Source organism: Agelaius phoeniceus, chromosome 16 (assembly GCF_051311805.1).
Source record: "Agelaius phoeniceus isolate bAgePho1 chromosome 16, bAgePho1.hap1, whole genome shotgun sequence".
Classification (NCBI taxonomy): domain Eukaryota; kingdom Metazoa; phylum Chordata; class Aves; order Passeriformes; family Icteridae; genus Agelaius; species Agelaius phoeniceus.
Window position 1 is genome coordinate 122,791 of NC_135280.1, and position 16,610 is coordinate 139,400.

At 38.8% G+C, this 16,610-nt stretch overlaps 1 protein-coding gene across 6 annotated transcripts in view; it reads right to left on the reverse strand.

The window, feature by feature from the left end:
• Window positions 1–14,616, reverse strand: part of PDPK1 (3-phosphoinositide dependent protein kinase 1) — a 31,697-nt gene extending 17,081 nt beyond the window's left edge. Inside the window, exons 1-3 of one of the 6 annotated variants that reach the window (XM_077186822.1) lie at window positions 14,318–14,467; window positions 13,637–13,788; window positions 3,533–3,805 (exon numbers count right to left, since the gene is read on the reverse strand). In XM_077186822.1, the coding sequence (XP_077042937.1) occupies window positions 3,533–3,805; window positions 13,637–13,639 (276 nt within the window). In that variant the 5' untranslated portion in view covers window positions 13,640–13,788; window positions 14,318–14,467. Of the gene's footprint in view, window positions 1–3,532; window positions 3,806–13,636; window positions 13,789–13,954; window positions 13,974–14,251; window positions 14,468–14,515 lie in introns of those variants that run through there. The other 5 variants (XM_077186821.1, XM_054643701.2, XM_054643699.2 and 2 more) reach the window with 5 other exon arrangements.
• Between the last annotated feature and the right edge of the window lie 1,994 nt (window positions 14,617–16,610).

Below are 16,610 nucleotides of genomic sequence, written 5' to 3' on the forward strand. Positions count from 1 at the left end.
TTATGCTGGCTTCAGCAAGACTTCTGCAGAAATTCAGTTCAGCTGACCAATGTTTGTTTTGCCAAAAGATTTACACACGTAAGGGTGTAAACACCGCATATTTTTTTCCCAGAAGAATTCTGAAGATTGTAATGTAAGTCGAAGTAAACTGCCAAATTTTCTTAAAGGGGGAAACAAAAAGCAACAAGTACACTGAGGAATACTTATAAAAATAATTGTCATAGTACTTTCCTGAATACAGATGCCAAAGATTGAAAGATAAATTTTATCCAAATGAGCAAAAGTAAGAAGTGAGACAGAACTTTCAATTATTTACAGTTTCTTAAGAAATAAAAGGAACAGAAGATTTCCAATTAGTAGAAGCAAGGAATGAAATTTCAGGCAAACAGGTTTACATTTTTAAAGAGAAATGCTTTTGGAGCATTTTCAAGACAGAACTCTATAAAAGGCAATTTTAGAGACAATCTGAAAAGTCTTCTTGCATGAATGCAACCAATAACCTTGTAACAATAGATGAGTACAGTTCTTTGTTTTTCTCATTTTAAGTTTATATCCATTTCAACATCTTGCGAAAATCTCAACTTCACACTATTTTTTTAATCACTGTACCAGACTTGCTTCTATCCCTTGCAAAATCACTTATAACAGAGTACTCCAAAATATTACTACACACACTTGATGCTAGATGTTAGGTATTTAGGAAATCTAAATAAGGCATTTTTTCAGATGAAAGAGGTGCATGCAGTTGCACTCTTTAGTACTAGAAAATTGTTCAGTAGTAACAGGCAGCCTTAATTTTCTTTAAAATTTCATCTCTTAAAACCATTGACATTTACAGTATTTCATCAATGAAAATTTCTATTAGAAATGTTACAAACAACCAGTCTGTTAACATCTGCCTCTCTGCATAAGGAATTTTTGAGATCCTTCTGTGTATACACCTAACACTAGATAGGATGTGCAGCTGAATGAGAATGTTATTAACTTTTCTAATTTTTGTAACTAGGTTTCATCAACCATATCTACCAAGAAAGCTTCTGAAAGCAGGTCAGTTTAAAAGGCAGTTATCAAATAAAACCCCACATACACAGAGACCATACTCAGATGGCAGAAGGTATCAGCTGACACAGACGAAAATATATCTTGGCAAATTAAGCTAAAGACTGACTCTCTTCCAGTCCTGCACTGTATCCAACTTTTTACCATTGTATTTCACAGGTATTACCCTCATACATTGACATGGAACAGCTGTGTTCTAATTACACTGAGCACTTACCTGATAGCAGGAGTACTTTGGTACCCTCAAGCTCCTTCCTCACCAATCAGATCTGAGTATACCATATATCTTAATTTCCCCATAACTAATAATCCAGAAAACCACAGTAGATATGCACAAAAAACAAAGAAACAGAAAACACCTCAGAGGTACATATTAATACAATGTCTCTTATCAGGGGCCTGAATCTTATCCACCATATGGGAAGAAGTAATATCAATAATGAATGCAAATTCTATAGAAAGAAATTAGACATTAACTGGATAGCTTAAAAAAAAAGCCATAAAACGAACAGAAAAACAGAAGCATTCACAGAACACGTAAACATGTAAGTTGCAAATTCAGACAACAGCAAGGCAAGAAATGTAGTTAAACATCCCAAATCAAAGGAAGGGGAGAGGAAGGGGGGGGAGATAGAGCAGAGAACCCTCAGAGGCTACAAAGCAAAAGTAACTGCCAACATACCTGGCATACATCATGACCAAGCCCCACTCTAAACTTAAACAAATACTTCAGGCTGCTAGAGATTAAATCTGCATTTAAGAACTGGTTTTGGTCAGACAATCATACTTCCTAAGAGCTCCTGTTTTTAAGAAATGCCTCATTTAGAGGTGGAGACAAAACCAAGGTGGAATATATATATATATATACCCACATATTGAAGGAGGTGAGCTACACAACATGCCTCCTCAATCATGAGAATTATAATTTTTCTACCAATAACAGATATTATTCTGAAAGAAGCCTGAAGCTGTCTACAAAACAAGTAGATTCTCATTAATTTAAAAGAGCAGAACAACAAGTAGAAGGCCCTGTATTTGTGTGTTTGTTTATATCAGGCATGGGTTCAAGAAGTTGCAGCTGCAGAATACAATCCCACAAAGTTGGAGAGTGCTCTGAAAAAAAACCCTGAAGCCACATCATGTATATCTCTGTTGAACTTAAAATGCAGCCCTGGCACTAAGTAAGAGTTTGTGGCAGCTTAACAGAAGTCCAAGAAAATGGAATACATTCATTATGACCTTGAAGAAAATATTTTTTTAATCTGACGCTGTCATTGGATATATGGTAATATGAGGGCACCTATTTTTTGAGATAAACACTTTTTAGTTAGAATATTGGTGAGGATCTTGGGGAGTACAGTCAGATCTCTGAGTCTACCACTGTGTTTAATATGAAAAAATCATATGCTTTTTAACAAGATGTTTTGATGACAACATAAAGACACATGCCCCACAGATCAAATGCTCTGAAGTTGATACATCAGAGGGTTGTGCTGCCACCCAGGGAGACAGGCAGCAGAGTGCTGGACAAAGTTTATTCAGAGTCTGGGCTAAGCCCTATGAATTTCTTTACCTACATGGAACATGGCATTAACTTTCGGAGACCAAAAGCAGAAATGAAAAGTGTACTACTGAAATAAAGTGTCCTGGTATACCCAAACCACAACAACTCTCTTGGATGCTTTAGGGAAACCTGCAAATTATGCAAAATACATGTTTGAGCGCAAATTACTTTTGACAAGTACTAGAGGCCTGCATCCTAAACACTGCAATAGGCCGTACTGGAAGAACCAGAAAACTCCAACACTTAGAGACCTACAACCAAAAACCATACACAACAAGTATCAGATGCAAAAGATGCAGAAATATTATTGTCTTACAACTGGTAAACTACCAAACCATCAAATGAAAGTATTAAATGCTTCATGGATTCATGAAGGTAATACTTAAGTAATTCATTTTTGTGCAATGCTGTGGATGTGAGATACAAACCATTCAAGGCTACTGAACACAAAGATACTGACTACGACTCACTAAATCTCAAGGACTAGGGGCCGAGTAAGAATACTGGAGAAGTATCAGTGTTCTTTCTTTTGAAAGCATCTGGCAGTACCTCCTGCCACAGACAGGACATCACACAGTTTTTACCACAAGCTCCTAGATCAGTTCCAATCCTTTATATTGAATTTTTTACATAACCTATTATGGCTATCACTTACATTAGAAAGCAATGTTGATTAAACATCCAAGCATCAAGTCATTAGGATACAAAAGGACTTTTGATCAATTTAAGAGGAGCTTTAAAAAAAAAAATCACCACCCATATTTAGGGCAACACTTAATTTTAACAGTCAAGCTTAAATCCACTAAGTTTTCAAGCTGTTCTCTCCACATTTCAATCTCATCAATCTTACACAACAAATTTTCAAGTTTATCTAAGATATCTGTCACTTCTTATAAAAAGTAAAGTTACCGTTGAAAAAGATCCTTCACCAAGAATTTTCCCAAATTTGAAGTCATCAGGTCGTTTCTTTCGAGGCTGTGGAGGCTGCTGTCCTGCATGCTGCTGCAAGGAGTTTGAATTAGATCTTGATTCGGGTGCTGTGCCCTCCATGTTAGATGCCTGTCTGCTGCTGCCACAAGCGGAAATGACAGGTGGAGTGCTGGAATCTGCTTGGTTCCTCACCATTGAAGGGGATGAACAGGAGCATAACACCACGCTTGACTGGATTGGAACAGCATCATACTGAAAAGAGAAAATTAAACTATTATTCCCATACCTGACATAATTACCATGCACAACTGTACTTTATTTCCATACAAGGTTCATAAAAATTCTTCTTTGAAAGGGTTATCATTAAAAATCTCTTTAGGAGAGAATAAAAGTATTTATGTTGGAAGTGGCAACAATTTGATAAATAACTCTTTTTAGGTCATGCCGTCATATAGCCATAGGTAAAACATCTGAACACTTTAATTCAAGAATGCTTTTTTTAAACTCAAAAAAATGCTCCTAACACCAAGTTATCAAATTTCATGGCATCTTCTCCTATGAACAACATGACCTTAAATTTCTAGTCATACAATAAACACCTGTATGTACCAGTAACATTAGTTCAGAGATCCAAGTTACAATGAACTCTAAACAAACACATGAAATGTTTAATGGAGACAAAGGACGCATTCTTAATTTTTTACTTAGAATTTTACTTTAGTACACATTGGGGAAGGACATAACATAAAAAGGCAGATCAGGTGGAGGGTTTAATAATCAGCAACACCTAAAACTTTTTTTGAAGAATGCTCTGGTTCATGACCTTTTAAAACAAGGGAGATTGCACTACTTAAATTGTACATATGGCCACATAAAGACAATCCAATTGCAAAACAAAAAGAACGGATATAGCCCAGAAAACAGCAAATACAAGATGACACACTCCTAAAACTGATTAATGTAATATACAAAGCAAATTGTCATTTGGTACCCTTTTATCCATTTTCCCTAAGTAAGATCAAGGAACCTTATGAAGCTGCTTTCTGCCCCTTTTGGTAATACACCACAATTAGTCTGTCAGGGACTGCTTCTGATGTTTTACTTGAAACTGGCCAGAAAACACGAACAAATAGGAGAGCTCTGCTAAACTACCACTAACAAAACAAAACAAAAAATTGAATGTAAACATACAAGAGGAAATATTTAAGAAAGTTAACACAATTTTATAAATCTCACTATTCTAACATACATCCAGCAGAATGAAACTGACTTAATGAAAATCACCGAATCTCAAAACTGATGTATTGTACAACCATGTTAGAGAGTCTGTAACATACACCATGTTACCAAATTAAAAATTACTTCTCACAAAAAGAATTTTTTTACCTCATGAATTTCAATTTGAAACTGTTTTCTGCATTTTAGTCAGAAACCACCTTGGAAGGGAGTTGGACTGGCACTCACTTATGCACATGGTCTTAAGGAACCTAGCTCCCAAATAAGCAATTCCTCACTTGGCTGTGCCCTGTGCAGTAGAGAAAAGCTGCCTTTATTTACTGCTAAAACTGATATTATTATTATGCACATACACATTGAAGTGTATGTGCTGTAGGTCACAGTTCCTTTTATGCCTTATATGCATATATTTTAGCTGACACCTTTTGCAGAGACTAACTATTGTCCCCAGAATTTTCATATCCCAGATGAATCACCTCTCCTTCAGACAGCTACTCACACAGCAGCCGTGTCTAAAGATAATCACTAGCTAGAATTAAAAACAGATTGTACCCTTTCCCATCAAGACTGCAGCAAGACTGACACAAGCATAAGTGCTCAGCAACTGAAGTGACGCCAGTATAAAAACCATCCCATTAAATGAAATACAGTAAATAAAACACACATACACACAGACTAAATATTGGGATCTAAATTATAAACTGGCACCAGTCACAAATGAGGTTTTACAGGTAAATAAAGCAGTAGCATTGTTGGGGGGGGGGGGGTGGTCTGATTAGATTCTGCAGCTAGCAAGATCACCTTGAAAAAGTAAACAAGCAAGAAAAACATCCACTACAAAAGCATCAGAGCACTGTGAGAAAGGGAGGAAAAGGTGCTGGATGCAGTGTGTTTCATTACACAGTAGTTGAAACTAAGTCACAATGAATATCAAGTATAGAAAAATCCTGAGGGAAGAGACAGGAGTAATGGACTTTGTAGGAAAAGAAGGTTATTTTCGGCCAGGGTATAACATCAATTAGTCCCCTGACTTTCTCAAAGGAAAGTCAAGATTAGGAACAAGGAGGACAGAGAAACACGCAATAGATTTAAAAGGATCAGTTACCTAAGAATGACAGAACTATGTAACTAGGTCTGCACCTCAACATTTATTGAAAAAGGTGATTCCTACACTCGTCCTTTCACACTCCACATATTCTTTAGTATTTTGTCCTGTGTTATTCACCTTCTAAGTTTTATTTTGAAAGGCTCCAAAAAACATGTCTGCAGAAACTATATATGCATCTACATATAGGTTTTCATATATGCCTAAGACAGAATACAGGCCAGCTTATCTGATGTAACCCTGTACCTTACTCTTTTGTAAAAATCAGACTTAAGATCTTTCTTCTGCCAGATGCAGACATTTTTTTAGTCAGATACAAAGTCAGTAACTGAAATTTAAAATATTCTAAACTGCATCTGCAATTCTCAGAAGCTTGAGGATGCTCTCCTTTTAGCAATTATCAACATTTCTCAGCTGGCAGTCAGTGAAAGCACAGATCCTCACATGGTAACAACAGACTGACCTCTTGCATGTCATGTATCACCATAGACCATACTGATAGAATTACCAGATAAGTGGTTATCCCTTTAAAAACTAGTCTATAACACCACTTTCCCAAACCCTTAAGGGTTCTCCTTTTCATTTACTTTGATATAGAAGTTGTTTCATTCTTAGTTAGCAACATACTTGATTTTGAAAATCTTTCAAGGAAGAAAATAACAAATCTGCTGAATATATGTGGCACTATAGCTCAACAGTCATTTCAAAATCTCCATCAAGTAGTTTTCACTAAATAACTAGAAACAGGATTCCTTCTATTTATACATGAAGTAAGTACTATTACTGTTCTTTTCCTCACTTGCCTGCAAACAGTAGAAGTAAACTTTAGTAAACTGGAATCAATGCAAAAAACCCACTAGATAGGATCATGTTTTTCCTTTCTTCCCCACCACCCAAAAGGACTCATACCTTTTCCCTCTGCAGTTCAGCATTTTGACAACTGCACTATCACTACAACTATTAATGTATTTATATGCATCAAACACATACCACACTTCTCTAAAGCAACTACAACCACAACTGCATATCCACTAGCTTTATCCCACCACAAAATCCGCAACACTGTTTTCCTGAGACTATTCTATCAACACTGACAGCAGCAAAATTACTTTTAGAGACTGAGCTTCTAAAACTTCCAATATCCTCTACTTCTGTACTAAGTGACAGGATGTTGAACACTGTTGAACACTGAAGATGACTAAGAACATCTTTGCTATTGCTGAAATTCTACTAGCAAGATCTATTACAAAGAAAATCAGTATGAACAGGATGCTGACCTCTCAGCTGTCTGATAACAGTCTGACTGCTGACTATTACAGAATCTCAAGCTGCATTAAGACATAGGACAGACATGATCATAAAACCTCTTAATCTAATTACTTATAAAGCTAATTTTTTGGAAGCAAACCTTGGTAACAGAAAGTATTTTTTTACACAAAGCAACATGACCTTTAAACCTCAACTGGTACATTTGTTTTGATTATAAATAATGCTAATGAGACTATAAGGTAGAAGATTGGCACAACCCAAGATTCTGCTAAAGGCAGTTTAAGTTAGACAGGTTTGGTCTGAGCTGTTTTGTAAACAGTTTTGACCTTGTCATATAAGCCAAAAGTTCTGAAAGTGAAATTTATTTTGTATTGCTTACAATTTAAACATTGACAACCTAGAGTTTTAAAGTGAAAAAACTAAAAGCTAAGCAGTTATATTTAATATATTCTTTTCAAGGCACACTGGTGTTTCAGAGGGTTGACAAAGATGCACCAACTGCATGTGACACACATACCTGAAAAAAAGCATCAGAAGGGATAAAGGGATAATTAACAGATATTACACACAGCTATTCCACTGGCCTCCTCCCCCCTCATATCCCACAATTAAAATGTTAACCTTCTCTAGGTTCCCCAGTACCTAGTTGTGACAGTCTCCAGTTCAAAGGTTACTGTGTAACACAGTTACACTGAGAGCTCCAGTATATTCCAAAAGAAAAAGCAACTGATCAGGTCAGATACTTAGATGGGCCTGAATATAGGCCTTCAAACTATGCCTCACAGTACCTAAAATGAGACTGCAGGCAAAAGCAGTGTAGTTCAGGTACAAGAAACTGAAGATACAAACCCACTGATTCAGAGTAACAAAATCCAACTAAAGGCCTCACATTTCAGTGCAGAGAGCACGGTACAGTTTGCACCAATAAATACCAATCCCATATAGGAGCTATTTGCAGAAGTGTAATGATTATTGTGTGATCCCTATCAATATTTAACACCAGTTTTCCTTTCATAAATTCTGTTGCTGCACCAGAGTGAAGCACCCTCAATGAAGAAAACCCAGAGCAATGATGGATAGTGTGCTTTCATAAATTGCAGTAAACATCAGTTCTCAGACCTTATATGCTCATGTCTATTTATGCTCTGGATGTCTGTCTAAAAATGGATTGTCAGACTTTCTGCTAAGTGACAACAGCATCCTCTTTCTATTAACCAATTGTACACGTATCTGTATAGAGAGAAACAATATACTGACTAATGCAACTCCATTGCATGCCAGTTTCTCTTTATATACACTTTGAATATGCTTAGAAGTTTGTCAGATAATCTCAAGAATTCAACAGTACATCTATCTGCCAACATTATTATTGCCTTTAAGTAATTAAAATACTAGCCTAAAGAGAAAAAAAAACGTTCATTAGAAAAGGTCACTAGATGCTATCAGTCTATTTACTGTAACATAATATCAAGCATGTAATGAACGAGACAAAACTCACAGTAAGCCAAGTCTCAGAAGTACTTTGAATGCATCATGCAGCTCGTTAACTGTTCACCCACTTAACAGGTTAACTTTGACACCAAAATACATACAGACATATTAAAACATCACAGTAATTTAAAGACATGTACTCTGCTCATACTTTCAGCTTGACAGAAGTTCAACATGACTTCTAAGAGCAAACACTCCTCTCAAAAAAACCAAAAAATATAGGACACACTTTTCTATAGAGTTCTTTGAAGACAATAGTAAGTCAAACTGCAGCAAACAAATTCCACTCCATGTACTAGTTATTTGTAGATATTTAAAAAGCATTAACATCAAACAGTCATCTTGTGATCTCATGTAGCAGTGGTTTGCATTTATGTCATATAGAGCTGCATCAGAACTCTTTCGAACCTCATCATCAAATGGCAAAGATTGCTGTAGAGAACTTAAAATTTAGCACATAAGCCAACAAACTGCCCCTTTAACACCACATATCTTGAAGAAACTGACTTTGGCAGTCATCAAAACAGTCTGAAGCCAAACAATTTGTCAAAATCTGTACTTTGATCAAGGATCATAAATGGTTACCAACTACTATATTTAAACGAATATATTAAAATCTCATAGTTCAATTATAAAAACTATTTTGACACAAATTCATTTTGCAAGAGAATCGGAAGTCATATCTATCTACGCTGAAGTTTTTTGATCTCAGAAGTTACCACATGAAAAAACTGTTGTTTAAAGACCATTTTTATGAATTAACCACGCAAATTTCAAAAGTATTTGGCTTCATAAAAGGAGTGGGTTTTTGTTGTTCTTGTCCAGACAGACGGTGATACTGATTAAAGAAGTCTAGGCTCTAACCCACCAAAACAACTATGCTCACCCTCATGCCCAGTGTCATTTGAAATCTCTCTAATGCTGAAAGGTAAGCACTCATTGAAGTACTGCATAAAACTGTTTCCCTCAAAAATATCTTAACAAAATATCTTGATAGAAATAACCATAATTTAAAAGACAATAAAAGAGCTTTAAAAAACCATGTCCTGGTAATACATTTCCAGATTAAAGACTGTACAAATTAATGGAAGAAAAGCTTCAAGCTTTTCCCGATTCAAACATACTATTTTACCTAAAATGGCTTGTACCTCTGCAGTAGTGGTAAATAGAAGTACTGTTTATCTGTCATTTCTTGCTTTGTGCAGTAAATCCATAACACAGTTCATCCATAAGTGATTAATGAGGATATCAGCTTCATATTATATTAGCAAAAATATGGCCAAGAGGCTCAATGCTTTGGAAGCACAGAGAACACCTCTACATTCTTAAGATTGTTTTGGCCTTTAGGGAATAAAGGTATTTTATCTGCAAGACCATTTTTGCTTCTAGAGAAATTAATTTTTCACATACCAAGCAATGCTGATCCAAAATTTTTGTTTATGCAAATGCCCTTCTCTAAATTTGACCACTTTACATACAGAGGTATTTCTTGCCACTGACTTCCAAGATTATAATTCAAAAATCAGGTAGGGATTAAAGCTAATGAAAGGATTTATAAGAACCCGCATATCAGCCAGTTACCCTCTAACCTCCTCTACTGCTAAGCACAGCATTAAGTTCCAATCATCTTCAGAGACAGACTATTTAAGGCCTCCTTCCACTGCCTAGTACTTCAAAACAAATCAGAAACAGGAAACCACTCAAATCTCCAAGAACCTAAAGTCAGCCTAGGGCCCAAACAGCTATAATGTAAACAAACCACTGAGAATTAATTTAACATAAACAGATCTAGGCTGGCTAGTTCACAGGAAAACAAAAGCCGTCTGTGATCGCAATAGTCTGATCTCAGGATACACCACCAGCTACCTCATAAGGCACACTGATAATCAGGTGCTGCATGGCATAGATGGGGACTCAGCCTAGCAAACACAAAAGGGTTTCCTATGCCAGGCTCCTTGCTAGCAGCTACAGGAGGCAAAGAGAACAGCTTGGGGTGAAGAACAGAGAAGCAGACACACCAAGGTGACAGTATATAGATGGAGTGTATGTACGAAGGATTCATGGCACAGTCAAGAAATGTAAATTCCTGCAGGATTACTAAAGAACCATACATTGAATTTAGTATTTTTTCAGAAGAATGCTCTAAGCCAGTTAATCCTTGCAATTTTTCACCATAAAGAATAATAAAATATTTGCAAGTGAAGTATTTACAGCATGTCTTTTAAAGCAGAAATCAAATCTCAAGTTCAATATTTAACCACACAGCAAATCACTTATTTCCTACAGCAATTTGGAGTAGAATTCATACAGCGTGAAAAATAAGGTTCTAGACCAAATAGCTAGCTTTGTATATTTTGTTTCCAGTTCTTTCAGGTGCTTTAGACTACAGTAAGTTTCTACAAGCTTACCTGCAAATAAGATGTCAGAATGGGAAGTGGGAAGGGAGGAAAATCTGCTTCTTCCCCTTTTTTCCTTCTTTATTATATATATATATATAAAATCTAACCTGGCCACTTGCAAAGAAAGTTTCTTCCATCTGAAATACCAGAAATAATTCCTTGGCATCATACATATTCTTTGGAAAGGTCCAATATGAGGAATTTGGAAAATGATTTTATCTTTCAAACATAGTGTTTTCTAAATTAAGGTCACTCGCATATTTTCTGAATGCCATAAATGTGCTAGTTCTACACCAATCCATATAGCTTTTCTGACAAATACATATATAAAAATACAAGTTTACTGTTAAAAAACAGGTATTACTAAAATATTTCACATACTCAGACCAAATTTATTTTTATTACTTTGGCAGCTGACTACATTTTTCAGTCTAACAAAGTGATTGTGCCCCTGGTTTCATGCCTTCTGTACAAAAATTCCTGCAAGTACCTCAGTAGTCAGAATCCCTTTCCAAGATTTTCTGGCAATGATGCCTTCTAACTGGAGCCTGAGCCTGCAGGGTATCTTACAACATCCAGCTACAGTAATCTACCTGTAGAGTTTCAAGAGCTAAATTAAACTTCACTTCTGGCACTGTAATAGATCAATAACCTAAAGAAAAATTCATTAATAAAAAAAAGCCTACCCATATACTCAGATTATTCTGTGGATCATATCCTTTCCACTAGCTCTAAGAACTTCTAATGTTAGAAATATGAACGCATATAAAACTGCTCCTCTTAAAACTTCTGATTTTTCCACCTTTGAGCACCTTTTTAACATCCTTGTCTTCTACTATTTTCTATTCTTGCAGCCTGCTTTGGTAAGGGATTTGATGTCTAGAACATTTACTGAAAACCTATCCCAGTTAAAAGCCCATAACATGACTGATAAAGACTAGTCATGGCTTTATGATGAAAAGAAGGAGAAGAGAACATTAAATAGACAGGCTTGAAGGGTTTTCCCTACGTATGTATCAGGAAGTTTTACATGTACAAATAACTACAAACAGAACTCTTAATATAGTGTAATCTAATTCTTAACACAGATGCAAAACTTACTCTACGTAAGCTCTGCAGGCCCAGTTCTTCGAAAAGTGTAGTTCATATTAGTTCCACTGGGGGAATAAAAAGAAGGTAGCAATTTTGTTCAGCCAGATCCATGACTACACTATAGGCTTTATCAGGTCAGAAACACTGGCAGAATCTAATAGCTGCTCGTGCAGCTGAACAGTCCAGTGAAGATGTTGCTGCAGATGAAGATGTTCATTACCATACTTCCAGACTTCTCATTATGAGAGGAAGGGCACTTCTTGGTTTGAGACCCAATATAATCACAGTAAGATTAACAGCAAATAACTAACATCACATTGGAATCTGCAACTAAAGCTTAAAATACTTTCTTTCTTAGAAGTGACATTAGGAGGGAGTTGTACTTCTTCAGAAAATAATGGAACATTTTAGGAATTGTCTGTGCATACAAAAATACAGAAAACTGTTTTGACAGAGAATTGCTAGAATGTTCCTTTCAAAGCTGTGCTCTATTCACATCTCCCCTCCCTAATCCCTCTTATGCATTTACAATTCAGTCATCACAGAACTCATTATGTCACTAACTCCATCACATAAACACTAACAGTAACTTGCTCTGTCTCAGAAATACTGGATTTCCCATCTTTGATCTCATCTTAATTACAAAAAGGTTAGTTGAATTGTGCCACCTGTATCTGGTACTGCCTGTCAGTACACTCACCTGACCAGGAAAATATTAAATAGAATGGAAGAGAAGGAATTAAAAAGAATTATCCTGACAAAATATCCTAATTTTTACCTAAATAGTCAGTGGTTGCGTTCTTAAATTTTCCCCTCTCTGCATGTTTTTCTTATGGGCAAGGACCTAAATTGTATATAGAAAAGGAACAGAAATGCAAGTATTTTTGAGAAAAAGCCCCAAAAAAGATGGGCAATAAGCAAGAGCAGAAACACAAAGGGAAGCATACTCTCTGTTTAAGAGTCCAAGTAAACAGAAGTCATCTCTGATGCTAAGAAGCAGCTTTAAAAAGCAGTATCAACTAGCAATAAAGCAAAACTAATTCCTTTAATAATCAAAAACTGGTTTATCTCATACTCCTTAATGTAGCATTTATGTATTCTGAAGAGTTATTCCCACAGTACTTCTCATCTTCATCAATAAATACGATTTTGTGTAGTACCCTGATGAAAAAAATCACTGAGCATGAAGAGGAGAGCACACTGAAACAGCATGTCAAGAATCACCACTGCTGTGCTATTCTCCACAGAAAACCCTCCTTAGCCAATTCCAACTGATGAAAAGGTTTTAAGTGTTGCAGAATTAAGCTTGGCAATTTGCAACTGACAGAACACAAGACCCAAAAGCACAGCAGCATGCACACGAGGATAAGGAACATATCACTGCCAGGTAGTTTTGTCAACACGAGTGAAAGCTGGTGATTATTTTTCTTTTCAAGAGGGAATGTCTATGCTAGCTGAACTGTATAACTTACAACACAAAAGAAGATTTACCATTACCACGTCTGTATACCAGTTACAACTCCATCTTCTAGATATGCCACTGCACACAAACCAAGTTTACGCTATCAGACTAACGTAAACAACTGCGTTTGAAACGGCGTCCTACTGTGACCCTCGCGATCTTCCTCACGCGTTTGTTCCTACTACAAAAGAAATCGATTACAAAGTGACAGGTAGCTCCCACAAGGCAACAACACCTGTTCTCCCGTCGGGAGACGGCCCGGCATAACCACGCCAACGCCCCGTACCGGAACCGAAAACGGAGGTCCGCGAGAGGCCGCGGTGCGGCCCCTTCACCATCGGCCTCACCTCCTCCAGCGAACGGGCCACGCTCGGGGAAGAACGGAGACCCGCGGCGACTCAGGAGCGGGGGGCGGAAGAATGACCGCGAGCAGCAGAGACAAGAGTGGCCCCACGGGCGGCAGCGCCCGCTCACCCGCCCTGCTCCAGCGGGCGGAGGAGGCGGGGCTGTTCGCGAAAGCCCACCGCGACCCCGCCGCCGCCAGAGCGCTGGGCACGGGCGGCCACCTCTCACCGGCCGGCCCTCACGCCCGGGCCTACTTATTCCCCCAGCACCCCGCGGGCCGCAGCCCCGGGCAGACTCACCAGGGGGCTGCCGGTGCTGGCCATGGCCCGCCTGGCCCGCGGGCCGTTCCCCGCGCCCGGACTCACCAGGGGGCTGCCGGTGCTGGCCATGGCCCGCCCGGACCGGGGCCTCTCCCCACCCGTTCCGCGCTAGGCGCTCGGCCCAACCTGAGCCAATGGGGCGCCCGCGTCCCCCGCCCCTGACGTCACCACAACAATCCCCCCGCCGTAGGCGGGTCTTCCGCGCACTGCGCTCGCTCATTGGTGGCGGTAACTGTTACTCACACTCGGGCCAGGCCAGAGCGTCCCCCGGCAGCCTCAGCGCCCGAGCCGACGAGAGGCTGCGCAGCTGTGGGATGACGCCCCCAGGAAGCTGCGTGTAATGAGGGCGGAAGAGGGCGGGGCCGGCGGCAGCACCTCCCGCTGCCGGGTCCCTGCCACGGCGGCGGCGCGCCGTGCTAACGGGGGACGGTGGCGTCAGCGCGGCGGGCGGGGGTGCCGCGCCCTCCGCACAGCTCGGAACTCAAATGCGTCATAAATGCAATTCTAGCGCGGGTGTTCGCTCCTGAGAACCCCCCATGTCTGCATAACACCCGCGGTCCCTCGCGCCGGTTCTGACAGGCTGTTTTCCGGTCGAGCCCGCTGTGCCCGTTAACGGCTTTCTGTCAGTCTGTGTGCGAGCCCGCTGGCCGCAGAGGCCGGGAAGGGCGGGCCAGTGGTGCACGACACTGCAGCGCACAAATTGAGTTTGTCAAGGAATTCAGAATTGTGAGGGATAACTAAAAAGGGTGAGGCAGGAAAAGATCATCTAGTTTACTGACCATCACAATCTACAAAATAAAGATATTTAGCTTCAAATGGGAGTGGCATGGAGGGCAAGGGCAATCGCTGTGTCCCAGGGTTGATCTACTTTTTTCAGAAAGATTTTTTTAAGAAGCTGGCCTAAACCAGCTTTCCTGTATTACAATTTCCTCGTCCTGCAGATGAGTAGAACAATTGATCATAATCTTGTAGTAGGTTGGATGCATGGATCAGTGTGTGTGTGTGTGGCTTTTTATTGTAAGCCTACGTTCACTATTCAGACTATCCATATTTTAGGCCTCTCAGAGAAACCCTCCTGAGTATCAAAAACCTTTTGCATAACTTGGGGCAGTAGTGCTGTAACTTCGTTTGTAGCCACTGAATGACAGACACTGTGATGGTTTTCACACATGTGAGTTCAAAAAGGCAGATTCTTTAACATGTGATCTGGTAAGAATTTTCTCTCCTCTGTTTACAGTTTTGGGTCTAACTAGACAAGTATAATAGTCCACATGGCTGCTTGAGCAGTTGGATTTATGTTTATGTCCTTGGATACTTTTATAAGGCCCAAAAAGTATCAGGTTCATCACAAAACTAGTAAAATTTGTGGATCGTACACAGCAAGTTTACAGCTATTTCAAACATCATATTGCCAAGAGTTGTGAACACAAAGAAAAGGAAGGAACCAAAAACATCAGACTTGCAATAATATTACATGACTACTCAATTAAGCTCTGTGTGTCAGTCAAGACAGTTCTGTGCAGGCTCATATCCTGTCCAGCAGGGCTTACTTGGGCACATGTGATACTGATTCAGCTCCCCTGGGCTGTGGATCATCTGTACAGATTATATGTATATTCCAGCACGTATGAGCCAAGGCAAACACAAATCAGGCAACAGCATCACTATAGGCAATTTCCTAGGTTCTGCTGCTTAATATCAGCAAACTGTAACATTTTCCTTTCTAGAAAAGCAAATAGTGCCTTTAGAATAGAGGTAATAAAGCACACAGTAGAATTTAAGGCTATGAAATATCAATATATCATATGTAATCCTTTGAGATGACAATGCTGTAGAGTCCAATGGCTTCATCTGGCAGGGTTTAGGGTACCAAACCTGCTGGAAAACTTGGACCGTAGATATTTTTATGTCTTGTTCAGTTGAAAAGAAACTGAGAAACTAAAATTAGTTAGAAAAGGGAACAACCACAACATCCACAATTTTGTCATCAGTCTTGGGAAAAAGGGAGAGTAAAGGCCCATTACTGTTCAGGAAAGGGAATGAATGGTAGATAATGTGTAATGGATTGAAGAAAGGAGCACACCATTTTTCTTCCAGCAAACAATCTAGTTTTAGCACGATAATATTCATTTCAACAAGATAATAGCACACAAAAAAATCTGAGTTGAAGTCCTTAGCACATGTGTTAAATTCTGCAGGGACAGATGAAATTTGCCCTAAACTAGTTTTTGGGGGAAAATGAAAGAAAACAAAAACACCAAAACCAAACAAATAAACAACCCCAAAGAAAAAAAAAAACAAGCAAAATGTAAATAACTGAAGCAGTCTCTTCAATGTT